Consider the following 15,255-nt stretch of genomic DNA (forward strand, 5'->3'; position numbering starts at 1 on the left):
GCTAAACCATCCATCACACAACAAATGACATCAGTGCTATTTGAATAATCAGTTTCCAGTATGTATATTGCCCCACCAAGATAACAGCTGCTCTTGTGGCAAGCTAGGGAGTATCTAAAGGGCTTGTACAAAAGTTTTCCAATATACATGTACTATCTTGTTTTGCATAATTTTTTCCCAAACATTTGTGGTTGCTGATGATCACAGCTAAGAATACTCCACATTCTTTTTGTAACATGTGACTAGCAGCCCGCATTGTTACAATGCCATTTCCAAGTTTTGAATGAAGTGATCCAAGCTTCCCTAAAGTATCTAGAGGTTTTCTATGATCCATGAGGTTATGAATGCAAAAATTTTACATTCCTTTCATATTCCCTTGAGGTTTCCATAGTAAGACAGAAATCAGCTTCTGGCTAGAGCCATATTATAAACAGCTCTCTCTCTCTCTGCTCTCAACTAAAATCTAGACCATTCCCTCTATCCCAACTCAATCACAATACAGCCTATTTGCCTGTCTCAACGACCATTCTAGAACACCACAGTCCTAAACAGCCTTTCACAGCAGGTATAAAGGTTGCTTTTGCGAGTGTGGGTGTGTCCTCTTTCAATCTAAAAGTCCAAACTGCTGGAATGCAACTGCTGAGCCTTAAAACTCCCTTTAAATAACAAACCAGGCTAGCTTTAGAGACTGGCCTTTCAAATTTAATTTAGTTTAGTTTTGTAAGAGCTCCTAACACTATTATGAGAGGATATGGATTAACAATATCCCCATGTCTACCCCTAGTGCACAATCTCACCACAATGAATGAAGGGAGAATATCTACAACTACACAGCATGAACTATATATTCTATAGTAGTAGATCTATAACTAAATAGATGAGAACGTTCATATCAGTAGTGCTCAATGATAAAGATTAATATACTACTGTGCACTGCTTTGAACTTTTTGAAAAATATCAATACATTTTAATAAATATATTTTACGGGACTTCACCATATTCTGTATCAAACTTCTTCTTAATTTTAACTGAAGCATTTAGCCAACCAAAAGTCCCTGACCCACTGGTAATAACTGCATGCACCCTCTGTTTAAAATGAAAAAGGGAGGGAGGAAGAGAATTTAAGAAATGAAAGGGTGAAGAAGCAATTTCACCTAGGGTTCCAAAACAGCAAATTCCTAGATACATCTTATGATGTACAGATCAATTGATCTGGAAGTCTTACATTAACTCAGAGAAACATCTGTAAATAACATTATTTCTTCATCTTTTTTGGGTAGGACATTACGACAGTTATTTATCTGTACGCTACACAAGATAGCTCCATGACACATAAAGTCCATTCCTTAGATACAAAGTGGAAGAATGGCACACTTTTGAAATGTTGGCTATAAAACACAAACACAGAGACTATACACAGAGTCCAATGCATGATTCAGTATGAAGCAAGTCTCACTGAGTTCAATGGGAATTATTCCAAAACATAACTAGAATTGCAGTGTATGTTTTAAATTAGGTTCCATATCAAAGATGCTTAAGTCCACAAAGCACATGTGTCTGTATATTTCATTAAAGATTTGTATCTCCATTATATAAAATTCTATTAAGGATGAACATATAGCAAAAATCTTTAAAAAGAAAATTTTGTGCATCACAAAATTACTTTAAACAAATTTTCACATGTTTCTTCAAAGCTACTTGTAGCATTCATGCACATCATTTTTAACTGCAGACCAGAAAGCAGGAGGAAAGGAAGAAAAAAGTAAGAATTAATCAGGAAGTGAATATTTTAAAATCACATTTTCATTACATCACAGCAACAAGACAACATACCGTATTTTTTGCACCATAACACTCACTTTTTTCCTCCTAAAAAGTAAGGGGAAATGTCTGTGCGTGTTATGGAGGGAATGCCTACGGGTGGCATGCCTACGGATTTTCCTCCTCTAAAAACTACGTGCGTGTTATGGTCGGGTGCGTGTTATAGAGCGAAAAATACGGTAATTAAAATTCACTATTACAAGTATTTCTGGAGTACAGTAAGATTTCCATTTACACATACAACCATTACTTTACTACCTTACATTATACTATACTGAAAATACTGAAAATGGCTAGGGTACACAAAAGAATTGATCCTTTAAGTAAACAGATACATATTATTAGTAAAGAAGTTGAATTACCCCATTTTCAATGAAGACAGTGTGTAAACCAAACAAGTATTAAGCATACCAGAATGCATGCCAATAGATACAATATGCCTCAGTACATTAACAGAGGTTGCTTCCTAATTGTATTAGTCCACAAATCTCTTCTGGTTCCAACGTAAATTTTCATACAATGTTCAATAAGCCTTGCATATTTTAATTCTCCAAAGTAAATTATAACAATCAGCAGCTAACACTTCCAAACAACTATTTTAGAGGCCTAAAAATGCCTGTCTCTTTAAGAAAAGCTTTTTCATCTGGACTGTATTCTTACCTAGGTACAGAATAAGATTTTAAATAAGCATCTGCTAAATGTGAGATACTAGCACAATAAAGATTGCTTCATAATCTATGCATTTATGAAAGCAGATTTAACTACTCCAGGAAAGTTTTTGATTTAGATTCAGGCAACCTTTGTATCTACCTGGCCCACAGAAGCTGTATTATTCTGTAAAGAATTCTTTTCACAAAAAAACAGAAAAAGTTAACTATGTATCAACTATTCCTTGCATTAAAAAAAAAAGTCTCCCATATTGCCATACAGAAATATCAGGTGATAAAGAAATACCTCAGCTTGCAGTGCAATCTTAATCATGTCTACTCAATGGGGCTTACTCCAAGGTAAGTGGGGTTACAGACTCAAATAAAACTTTCTCTACATAAATATTATACGAACTTCAACAAAAACACGAGATGGGCAAGATGTTTGTAGTTTGTCTATTTCTACAGTTCAACACACTGATTCTTAATGTTCCACTACTTCCTAACTACAATATGAAATTGTTCAAATGTTTTACTCTTGACCATCTATGACTGTTCAACTTTCTTTTAAAGCCACAGCTACCTGACAGCATTCATCATTAATATAAGAACAACATTACTGCATATCACAAATTAATGAGTGATTTAATATCACAAAGTAATAATTGATGTTTAGGCTGCTAAACATCAGATCAACTTGCTTCCAGTTTCTTCTGAATGATGATTTCCATTCGCAAAGGGGGGGGAGATAAAAGAAAATAAATTCATTACGTACCTTTGTCTTTTGGGAACTGAATGTTCAACCTCTATGAGTTTACCATGCAGTTCAACTTTACCTACAAACAATAATACAAGTCGTTTTAGAATTGGGTGCTCTCCCACCCCTACTCCCGATATGAATTTCTGATGATGTAAAACAGCAAAGGAAACACAAATGCAACATGTTATAGTTTGCTCACCAAAAGTTACAGGGCAGAAACTGAAGCATGGTGGGAATGATAAATAGCCACACGCCAAGAACCTGGCGTACAGTAGAGCCAGTTCCGAGAGAAATGGTTGAAAATGTATTCAGGGCAACTCTCAAGCAGGAAGTTATTCTCTTTTAACCTATACGTTAAAACTCAGTTGTACATACACACACATGCATATATGTACGCCTCCCCTGATGAGATTAACAGGCCTCTAAGAACTCGTCACGAGGAAACAGGAACTGGTGGTTTGGGTGAAAAGGGAGTGTGTTCCCCACGCGTTTTTCCCTGGAAATGCACCCGTTTAAGCTCTTTTCATACGCCCCCTCCTACCACGACCCGCTGGGCCAAAGTCGCCCCCCCCCCACATCGCCCCTCATGAAGCGGAGTAGAGCAAAAACCAAGACCCAAACAAGCCCGCCCAACCAACCAAACAACCCTCCCTCGTTCAGCCCGCCAAGCTGCCTTTCGCGCGCGCGCACACACAAAAACAGGATGTAGAAGAGAAGCTAAGAAAAACTGACATGCTTTACTCGGGGCGCGATGGCCCAAAGCGAAAGCGAAATAAATGACCCCCAAGGTGCAGGCGCGCGCGTTCCCGAGGCGGGCCTCCAGGCCTCGACCTCTGTCCCAAGCGCGCCGTGGGGAACGGGAAAACAGGGGGCCTTTCCGTTTACACGTCCAAAGTTTGGCGTCTCGTGTTAACACGCCAAGGCTTTGAGCTGTGGGAAAATGATTGCTTGAGCAAGCCGGGAGATTGCGCGCCCTCGCTCAGAGGGAGAGCCGAGCGAGGGCACCGAATTGGAGGGAGGCTGGCGCGTCTTTGCGCCGCGGACCGAGGGCGTTTGCCCTTGGCGGGGTGGGTGGGTGTGGGGGAACCCCCCTTACTTTGCTCCCCCGCCACCTGCCCTCCGGCATCTCCCGCCAGAGCGCGAGGAGGCCGAGGGTTTTCGCGTGCGCGAGTGTGAGGTGCTCTTGTGGCGAACGGAGAAACCCCTCGCAAGACGGGGGGGGGGGGGACTGGCGGTTGCTGGCTGGGCCCTGGCATGCGTCTGAGGCGAGCGAACGGGAGCGTGCCCGCCCGCGCGCGCGCAAGGGGCGATGTTTTTTGCGCGCCTCGCTCCCCACCCCCCTCCTCCTCCCGCAAACGCAGCTCTCTTTTCACCTCGCGCGCGCACACCTCTCCGCCAATATTTTTTTTTAAGATTATATACTCATGCTAGGAATGTGGGGAAGAAGCTCTTCCAAGCGCAGCAGCGGCCTTGCGCGCTCCACATTCCCGCTCCCCATTTGGAAAGAGGGGAGGGGGTGAGGGGGGCGAGGTTTTCTTAAAGCCAACAGTTTGCGCGTCTAAGAGTTGCAAATGGGGGTGGGTGGGGGAGAAGAGGAGAGCAGAAGGCCGGCCCAGCAGCACCAGCAGCCTTAGCCTTCCCCCCACCCCCTCGTTCAAGGCCCCAGATTATAACGCCGCCGAAGCCCTCCGAAATAAATTCAGTTCAACCCAGCGCGGCAACCCCTGGCCGAGCAACTGCCCTCGGCTACAACCCGGGGCATCCTTGCACGGCCGGTCATTTCGATTTAAAGCGTTGCGTGTAGCCGAGCGGCCCCCCGAGGTGGGTGGGTGAGTGGGAGTAATAGCTCGGGGTCTGGGCAGGAGAAGGGGCAGGATGGCGCCCAGGAAGAAAGAAGGATGGATAGTGGGGACCAAAAGCGGAGACGGCGGTGGGAGGAAGAGGAGGAGGAGAAGGACCCACCTGAAAGTGCCTCGATGGCCTTCATAGCCCAGTTCTCATCGGGGCAGTCCACGAACGCGTATCCCGTCTTCACGAGAAACTGGCCGGTGAAAGGGATCTTGGACTCTTTAAAGAGACTTTCTAGCTCCAAAGGGCTTACGTTTTCGCCCAGGTTCCCGATGTACAGCTTGTTCATCTTCTCGTTTTAATTAAAAAAATAGAGCTCTGCTTAATAGTAATAATGTTTTTGTAAAAAAAAAAAAACCACGACGACGGCGACGACGCCACCACCACGCGCCGTCTTGTAACAATAATGCAAATATATATATATAAACGCCCCCTCAAACGATCCAGGGAGTAAAATAAAAATGCCAAGGGGCTTTAAAAACACACACACAACTGCAGCTTGTATCCGTCCGTCCGTCCCCCACCCACCCCGCTCGCTCTCCCTCTTTCACTCCCTCTCTCTCACACACACCAGTTTTAAAAAAAAGGAAAAGAAGCCCGTGACCAAATCCGAATACTGAAGGTTCACAACGTTATCCGAACCGATAGTGGAAATCACGACGCTTTTGGAACTAGGATGGCGGTTTAAAAAAAGAAAAGATAGGAAAGGGAGGAGAGATGGGGGGCAGAGAAACTACTTTTTTTGTCTTGCCCCCAAGCCCCTTTGGCAGCAGCAGGCGGAGTATGAAAATGTTACAATACGTGAATGTAGGCACCGCCCCTCCCAAAAAGGGAGGAAGGGAAGGGGAAAAAAAAAACAGAGTGGGAGGAGGGGAGGGGAGGAGAGAGAGAGAGAAAGAGAGAGAGAGAAATCACTTGAATATTCCGGCTTTTTGAATGAGCCACGTGTTCAAACTACAAATCAACTTCTCACGTGAGGAATCCCAACGCCTCAATTAGATAGCTGCAGGTTTTAAGCTCGCATAACACACAAAGGAGGAGGAGAAGCGAAGTTGGCTTTGGCTGTCCAGGACAAGTTTTTAAGACTGGGAGGTTGGATGGGCGCGGAGCCCGGACCGCGTGGTCTCTCTCCCCTCCCCCTGTTTACTACTTTCTGCGGCGGCGTTTGGTTGCTCCACACGCGCACAAACACACATATCAAAAGCTTCGCTTCCGACGTTCAAAAAATAATAAATCCTTCGCCGGGAGGAGGAGGAGGGGGCAAAGGAGCAACCTTATACAGCAAGGGCTGCGGGAACTATCTCTACGTTTCGCAACGCAATCGGAAAGGGTTGGTTGGTTAAAGGGAGGGGGCGAGATAGAACAAGGAAGGAGGCCAAATGCAGCCTTAAAGGGCCACTCGGTGCCTTTCCTGGCGCAAAGTGCCACCGCTTAGCGCGGGGTGCCAACTGCAGCTCGTGGTCGAGGGGAACCGGCGAGCTCGATTGGGGAAGGGGGACCCCGCCTTACAATGCTTTCCTCGTCGGGGCGACCCATGTGCTCCACTGCCACTTTTTTGTCTGCGATTTCGTGTTTGGTGGCGCTGCCTGCGCCCTCGCTCGCCATTGGCTGCGCGCCAGAGAAAAAGCGAGGGGTCTCGCCGAGGGCGGGAGGGAGGGAGGGAGAAGCGAGGGTCTCCTTGAAACAGCTCCTACCCCCACCCCCACCCACCCGCCTTTCCTTCCTGCATAGTAATGCTCCTGGCCGTTTTGATGAGCGTTGGCTGCAGCGGTTCTAGCGCTCAAACGTTATGAATTGGAGAGGACAAAGGGGGTGGAGGCCAGTTGGAGGGTGATTAAAAAGTGGGAGTGCGCAGGGGCAGAGATGAGCGTGCTACTCCGGACACATCCCCCCCCCCTTTCCTTCCCTCCCCACCTCCACCCCAAGCTGTTTCCTTCCCCTTTTTCTTTTAAACCGAGTTAATGGTGGTTTTTCTAGCTCAGAAAAAAAATGGGGATGATTGGACAACATAGCCCTCGGATTACCATAGCACACAGAGAAATCCACCCACCTACCCCCATTCTCCCCTCCCCCCTCCCCTCTTGGTTCAAGGAACCATTCATAATTTTCAACATTTGTAAAGCACAATGGTGGGTTTGTGGGGGGAGGGGTCAGAGTGTGAGGAGCCTTGTTCCAGAGCAAACAAAATGTTGCCTGAAGATGAAGAAAAGGATACGGAAATGAAAGCCAACACTGTTTTAATATATAGGAATCCAGTAGGTTTTGTTTAAGAATTCACTTTAGTAAATGGGTTCATTTATGCTGCAAAGACTGGGGAGGGAGGAATTGGGTCATAATGGGTATAGTAAACAGTTAAGTACTTTTATTAGTTACATAGTGACAATCACATTCACTATATTTTTGTGAGAAAATAGGGGTGGGTTGTTGTTGTTGTTGTTGCTATAATTTACTAACTCCAGTCCTAAAACTATAAAGTAAGCAAAAGTAATTTTAATCTGCAAAAGTATCATTAATGAATGCCTTTGTTAGAGCTGTGCTTTTGTCAGACAAAAGTAGCGATCAAATGTTTTGGTATGTATGCTTTGCAAATGGAAAACAGGATAGTACTTGCAATAGAATGACAAGATGCAGAAATGTAGAGTCTTTTAAACCATGTAAAAGTTGTAACTAGCCCCTGTAACTAATTGTTATAGCGAAGCAACTTTTTTCATGAACAGGTATTATTTCAAAAATTTATTTAGACAAGATGGATTAGACTTTGTTATAGAACAAAATTCTAATTTAGAACAAAAGTTCTAATTTATGGAAAAATCTTATAATTTAGATCATTGTTCAGAAATCTAACCTTTCTTCGTTCAGTGTTGAAGTGTATAATTTCGTACAATTGTTTCTGAGTCTCTGATAGAATACTTGTGAATAAAAAAGGGGGAAGTCTTTGAATATGGGTTTTTCTAGAATTCATTTTACCAATAATTAAGTTGGGAGTTTTGGTCTGCAATTATTCTGCAAAAACTGCATGTATGTTTCTTTGAATATGAGGTACGAACACAGCTTACTATAAATGTATAATTGTTTGCTTGACTTAAACATTCTTCTATTTTACATTCACTAGTTTAAAAATAACTAAATTAAATTGAAATGTAAGAAAGCTTATTCAAAGATGTAAGTTGCATTGTGTTCCACTGAATTGGTTCCACAGATCTCAACAGAATTTACTACACTGGAACAAACATGTTTTGAATCTGCCACTTTTCTAAAAAATAAATCAGATTGTTCCATAAATGTTTTCTTTAAAATAATTGAATTCATTTTTGTAAAAGAGAAGCAGGCCAAGGACTGGCTAGTTTTATAAAATTAAAATCCTGATAGTATATAAAAAAACATTTCTGATGTTAAGAGAAAATTAAGAGCCCAATCTGCAAGCAAATTATTTCAGCTTGACTTGCAAAAATTAAACTAAGTAAACACTAAACTAATGTTTTCTTAACTACAAGTTAATTTGTTTCAATTTATTTGATAAATATACATTTAATGCTGAAAATGCAGTGGTCTAGTTTTATAGTATTTCAAAATACTTCCAAGACTCTAATGTATTAGTTTGGTTGATTTGGGGAGCTTCCTGGTAATAAGCTGTGTTCATTTAACTTTACTTGGGAATAAAATAAAAACATCCAAAGATTTCTATTGCATTAACTGGTAAGTGTTTTCTATCAGAACAGACTGAAGAGGTTAATATTGTAAGTAGTATGAATAGTTAATAGGTCTTGCTGTAGGTCTTTGGTTTTTATTTTTTTTAAAAAGGATCAGAAACCAAAAATATCTTAAACATTCTTGGATGACCAAACCAATTTGATTAAATATAAATTGATGTTTTTTGTTGCAGTAGCCTAAATGAGGAATTTATCTTCTAATTAAGGCTGCAATGCTATATTCAGCTGGTACTAAGCCTCCTGAATTCCATGGAACTTGCTCCTGAGTAGACTTGCATGGGTTCACATGGCAAGTGGCCAATGGGTTTCAAAAAGTTGTTTATGGCTGAGCAGAAGTGTAATATTGGAAGTAGAAACACTGGAAAGGGTTTTGAAAGGCTATCTATGAAAGCCAAGACTAAGCTGTCAGTTGTTCAATTAAAAAATGATAAAAACACTAAATAATGGTACACTTGCTGTAGAAAAAGCAAGCCTGTGTGTTTGTCTACTCTTGTTATGAAGTCCTGGGCCTGATCTAATGAACTATGACCTATTTTTTACTGTTGGGTTTCCCGGGATTATCTGCAAGCAATATGGAGAACATTCACCCTGCTTTTAGGAATACAGCTGAGCTGCCTATAACTGTTGTTTTTTGGGGGGTTGGGAGAGCGCGCGCGTGTCGAGAAAGCTCCTGTTTTTCAACGCGCTTGGGGGGGGGGAGGGTCTGGATGTCTGAAATGGCTTCACCTCGGGGAGAAGCAGCTAACCCCCAAACCTGTCAGAGGCATTATTCCATTTTAAATAAAAAGTGCCCTTGATTAGCATTGCAGTACGTCGGTTTGGGGTTTTGTGTGTGTGTGTGTGTTTTTGCCACCCCCACCCTGCCCCTCGCTTTGCCTTGGGCATAACGCATTGCTTCCCCTAGCATGCCATGGACACAGATTTAATTGGCTCCAACATACCCACAGCTGACTCATGCGCGAAACACCCTTTTTAAGACACGTTTCTTGCCCCTGCGCTGTGTGTCATAATCGCATAAACCGCGCAGATCCTCTACTCCCCACCCACCCACCACCCACAGCTGGGGGATGGGGAAAAAACCTCTAAAATATATGTAACCTTTAAAAAGAAATGGGGGGGGATCATTCTTCCAGCTGGCCTTAGGTTTTCCTATGCAAGCTCCGTGGAAACTGCGAAGGAGGCGCCCTCCCCGCCCCCCCCCCCAGCCTCGATCTCGCAGGAGACGAGGTTGCAATTCAGCAACAAGCGCGCGCGCGCTGCATGGGAGTAGCCGTAGTAATCGTAGTAAGCCGCGCGTGAGCTCCGGGATGAGACTCCCCGGCTGTGTGTGTAGAGAGAGGAGCAAGGCCGGCTCCCGATTGGACGAGGGCTGCACCTACCAGCGCGCTCGGCCTCGTTTGCGCCGGCGCCCTCGGCTCCCTGATTCGCTCGCCTTTCTCTCCATTCACGGGCTCCGTGGGCCGTCGCGGCCGCTCTTGTCTTTGTGGCGCGAAAAGGAGGCTCGCCGCCTCGCGCCATTGCAGCTCGGGGAACCTCTTTTGTTCGCCAAGGGCGGCTCGGCTTCCCTTCCCCTTCCCCTTCCTCCTCCTCCTCCTTCCCCCTCTGGCTGCGCTGAGGGGGCTCCTTGAAATAAAGAGGAGGAAGCGCGGCTCTCCTTCGCAGCCCAGGGGCTTCCTGCGCTCCCTCCTGCCTCCTTTCCCCTCAGCCTTGCAATAATGGCTGCTCCAGGACTCCTCCTTGGGGCTTTGCCATTTCACCTCAACTTGTAGCTTCTGGCTTGGCGAGGCTTCCCCCCCCCCCACGCGCGTTTCCACAGAGCTCCGCTTCTCCCTACACTTTGCAAGTTGGCAGCCTCACCTTGCAATTTTGGATGGTTCGTTGGGTATTTTAAGTATTCCGAATTGTACATCGCTTTTAGTATTCGAATTGGGTGGGGAGGGAATTGTGTTATAAACTCGGCTTATGGCTTTCCTTAACTCGTTTGGGAGCCTGGGATATTGCCTAATATGCAACGAGGAAACGCCCACAATGGTTGTCTTTTTCCCCCACTGACAGTTGCCACTTTTTCGAATGGAAGCTGCACTGTTTGTTGCTGAAATGTTTAAGGTGCAGAGTCTTCCATGAAACGTGTCTGGTGGTAACACTTTAAGGAATAACAGACCATTTAAAGGCTCAGCAGAGGTGAACAGCTCGTTCTTCCTGTGCACTGCAGTTTTCTGGAGGATCTAAGGAAAGAAGGCAAAACTACTCAGCAGTCTTTTAAAAAATTAGTATTTAAAAAAGGGTCTCATCGTTAGCTGTGGAAGCTTAAAAGTTCCCTCCAGTAGTGTGCTGCTGCTAAATTTCTGCAGCAGCTTGATAATGCAGTACATGCTAGCACCTTTCTTGTCAGCCAGGGCTTCTGTAGATTTAAATAGCTGCATGAGAAGGAAACAATTGAGCAGGTGAAAGAAAGGCTGTCCTTGGATGCATGTCTACACCAGGGAAGTCTTCACAATGATGAAAAGGACCGTGCAGAGAACCTGCCAGAAAGAGAGGTGACAAGCTTGGTTCTTAAGTGATACCAGTTGGGGTCAAAATAAACATAGCACATGGTAAATTCAATGGAATAGTTCTCTCTTGTTATCTAATATATAGGATGTTTGTTTGCATTCTACTGTTCCATGTATTTTTTTAATCTGGAGTTATATAAAGGGAGTAACTAATTTCCTTAGCATAACAAATTCAGAAGTAACCAGATTTTTTGTCACTATAGAAATTAATTACTAACTTGTCTGCTTACATAGTTTATTGTAGCTCAACTGTTCATTTGTGTTTTTAACATAACATTGCAAGCTCTTTATAGGAATTGGCATAATCTAATATAGTACTTTCAAGTGTGTAAACAATATTGTATTCTGTTAGCTGGAAAGCCACAACATGCAATAATATCCACAATTTGTCCACTGATTTACTGCTGAGTTTTGCAATTAAGTGGCTAAAAATGTTTGAAATAAATATTGTTTGCATGTCTGCATTGGATTCACACATGCTACAAACGAAAAACAAATAGTCCTGAAAGATTAAGCAATGTGACATAAATATATGAAATTTGAAGCAAAATGTATGTTAACAGTTTGCAGGATGAAACAAAAATATGTATTGTACTTCTATATTTTCAGTAGACAAGGTGTCTGTAAAACAGTTTATAAAACTTATGTAAAGCTTAGATTCTGAAGAATTAAGATGATCAGCAAATATATGAGAATAGTAATTGTTTTGTATAGCTTTTAATATGTGTAGGATTTAGATGGGTGTTTGTGAATTAGGAATCCCACCCCACTAGTATTTTCATAGGTGCTGCAGACACTCCAGATGCCTGGGTTAATCTCACTTAGTTTAAGATTTTGATTATCATTTGAATAAAATAAAGGTTTTGCAAAGGGGTTGGATTATATAAACTGTAGTCCTATTCTTGTTTAACTGGGAGTAAGTCTCATTGATTTCAATGGATTTAATTCAATGTATGAAATCCCCCTGTAAATTATTTTGATATTCCATACATCATTCAGCATCATAAGTAGCTGATGGGCTGTCTCACTACCAGTCTTTAAAAAATGGGAGTGAATACCACTGATTGGTTTTATGTGGGTAATTTTAGGACTGCATCTGTGAAATATAATTATGTGCACTGTGTTTAGTGAGGCTTATTCCCAAGTAAGTGTGTGTTGGGGTTTCAGCCTAAATGTTTGTTTAATAACTTGCTAGGATTTGTTCTAGATTCATAAACTACTTTTAGTGTTTGCATCTCAGTTGCTTCACTTTTCTTAGAATCAACATACCTGTGGCAAATATTTTTACATTTCAGGAATAAGAAGCATAAAATGGATTCCTTCCTTATGCTTCCAAAGCAATACTCAGGTAATACTAGTAATTCTGTTAAAATGTCAAAATAGTTTAACACTATTACATTCCTTTCTAAAACATTTCATAAGAACGACAAAATGGGAGAAATACCTTGAATGATGAGGTTTAGTAATAATTTATAGTTGCACAATTTGCTAATATTTGTTATGCTGGCATTTTCTCTTGCAGCCCAAAGCTTATTTACTTGGAAGCAAGAACCACTGATTTCTGTGAGATATGCTTGCAAATAAGTATATCTAGGACTGAAGACTTTAAAAGACTAAGATCCACTTAGGCAGCAACCCCAAACCCACATACCTGGGAGTAAATAGCCCTGAATTCAGAAGGACTGACTTCCGAGCATACATGGTTAAGATTGTGCCATTAATCTGGATCCAGAGTAGGGATGCAATCCTATAAACTCTTCAGTAGGTCCCACTGAACTTAGTAGTACTTCTGAGTAGAAATGCATATGATTGTGCTGTTGAATTAATGTGAACAGTTGGTCATGACTGAGTCCCATTTATTTCAGTGGAGCCAAGGTGGCCAGTTAAAAAAAAGAGGACAAGGCTCTGATATATTTTATAGTTGTATAGAAGCTACACCTGATGATGTTCCCTCTTCTTGATAACCATTAAAGGTATAGGAGTCCTGTTTTGTTTTGTTTTGTTTTGTTTTGTTTTGTTTTGTTTTGTTTTGTTCACCTGACTACCCTAATGGGAATTAGCTACAGCTAATTTACAGCACAATCCTTTGCATACCTACTCAGAAGTATGTTCCATGTGGTCAGTGGAACTTTCTCCTATAGGTTGGTGTGTATCAGATTGGATCCTTAGTCTGGATCCAAACCACTATATGATATTCAGGAATATACTGATATATATGAAGCAAAGCAGTTCTTTTGTGTTATATCTCTTCTTGTAGCCAGACATTTCTACACATTCTCTCATGAAAAACTATACTAAATACATTGTCAGATGAATTCAGTCTTCATTATAAGCTGCTGTGTTTATACTTTGCAACATTACAAAGCAATTTGTGAATTTAAATATTATCTAGTTCTCTACTCAATTTGTTCATTTGAACCTGAAAATTAGAACCTGGAAACGTGCTTGAAAATAGTTTAGTATAAGGTATATTATTTTTACCTAGTAAATCTGTGATTTGGTCGTCCCCCCTAGTTCATTTGCTAGTTCTGAAGCAATTCATATACAAAATATAAAGTAAGTACTGTAGTATAAAAATAATGGGTAAGAAGATTATTTCAGCTGCAATCCCAACCATGTCTACTTGGAAGTCAGTGCTATTGTATTCAGTGAGGTTTACTTCCAAGTAAGTAAGTAAGTGGGGTTTGGGGTGGAAACCGCAATGATAATACATTTCTGTTAACCTTGAACCTGGCAATTCAAGAGTTAAGCAGATAGGTATCAGTTTACTTAGGTTATCACATGTTGTAAAATATTACTTGGCTGTAACTCAGGCTCAAGTAATTTGAACTCCCTGAAAAATAATAGTTGGGGAGGTATCTTTCAGTCAGTAAGTTTTTACTCCCTAGAGCTTCAGACTATTCCATTCTTGACAAGCATCTTAAAGCACTTCAGTGTGATACATTTTACAGATGAATGCTCCCTGCAATAGTTCTGTTTCCAAATCAACCAATTTTTGGTTCTAAATTTGTTGAAGATTATTATCTATAGGGCAATGTAATATGTTCCTTGGCACTGGTATTTATTTCATGAAAACCTTTTTAATTGAAATAAATCCTACTGCTGCATGCCACAGCTTTTAATTATTTTTTTAAAGAATTGTTAGTGCAATATCAGTAAGCCTACAGCTAGAAACAGCAGTAGCAACACACAACATTGCAGGAAAATAAGTTTCAGTACTGTAGTTGATTTAGCTAAATTAAATTTCAACTATCCTAGCCAAAGCAGTGGTCACATTCATTTGTTATGAGCTGGACATTGCAGAAGAATACTCTCTCACACACATGGGCAGTAACTTCTGAGAATGCAGGTTTACAAAGTTCCACAATAGAGGTCACGGAGGGCAGAGGGAAACTGGAGTTTTGTTGCATCAGACCTGTGGAAAAGCAGCAACCTATGAGCAAACAAGACTATCCTACTAGCAGCTAAGGGAAAGTAAATATCCACTTTACCTGCTGCATCTAACTTTTTCTAAAACTCTGGTATATGCATTGGAATAATAATAATAATAATAATAATAATAATAATAATAATAATAATAATATACACTTTTTGAGAAATCCCTGGGAGGAAGATCTGCTTTCTTTATTTGTACAATTTAAGTTTGTTCCCCCAAAAATCCTGTTTGCATAGGGGTCTAGTGCGGGTGGTGTCTAACATTGAGTGCAGGCATTTTTGCTGCATTCTTCAATCTTAAAACATGTCACACACATACACACACTGGCAGTGCAGAATCATTCCTCTCCTCTGAAATGATGATTTTGAAACTGGTGAAAAAAGAACCCTCCCCCTCCAGACTAATCAAAACCAGTAGTTAAAATATCCAAGAGGGAAAGTTACAAAGGCTACAATAAAATTTGTTTATTGCAAGTGCATCA

General features: G+C 41.6%; 1 protein-coding gene across 2 annotated transcripts in view; it reads right to left on the minus strand.

The window, feature by feature from the left end:
* Positions 1-6,588, minus strand: part of IGF2BP3 (insulin like growth factor 2 mRNA binding protein 3) — a 70,919-nt gene extending 64,331 nt beyond the window's left edge. Inside the window, exons 1-2 of one of the 2 annotated variants that reach the window (XM_083468228.1) lie at positions 5,191-6,588; positions 3,244-3,304 (exon numbers count right to left, since the gene is read on the minus strand). In XM_083468228.1, the coding sequence (XP_083324354.1) occupies positions 3,244-3,304; positions 5,191-5,365 (236 nt within the window). In that variant the 5' untranslated portion in view covers positions 5,366-6,588. The remainder of the gene's footprint in view (positions 1-3,243; positions 3,305-5,190) is intronic. The other variant, XM_083468227.1, reaches the window with a different exon arrangement.
* Between the last annotated feature and the right edge of the window lie 8,667 nt (positions 6,589-15,255).

This window comes from Podarcis liolepis (genome assembly GCF_965112155.1).
Source record: "Podarcis liolepis genome assembly, chromosome: 12".
NCBI lineage: Eukaryota > Metazoa > Chordata > Lepidosauria > Squamata > Lacertidae > Podarcis > Podarcis liolepis.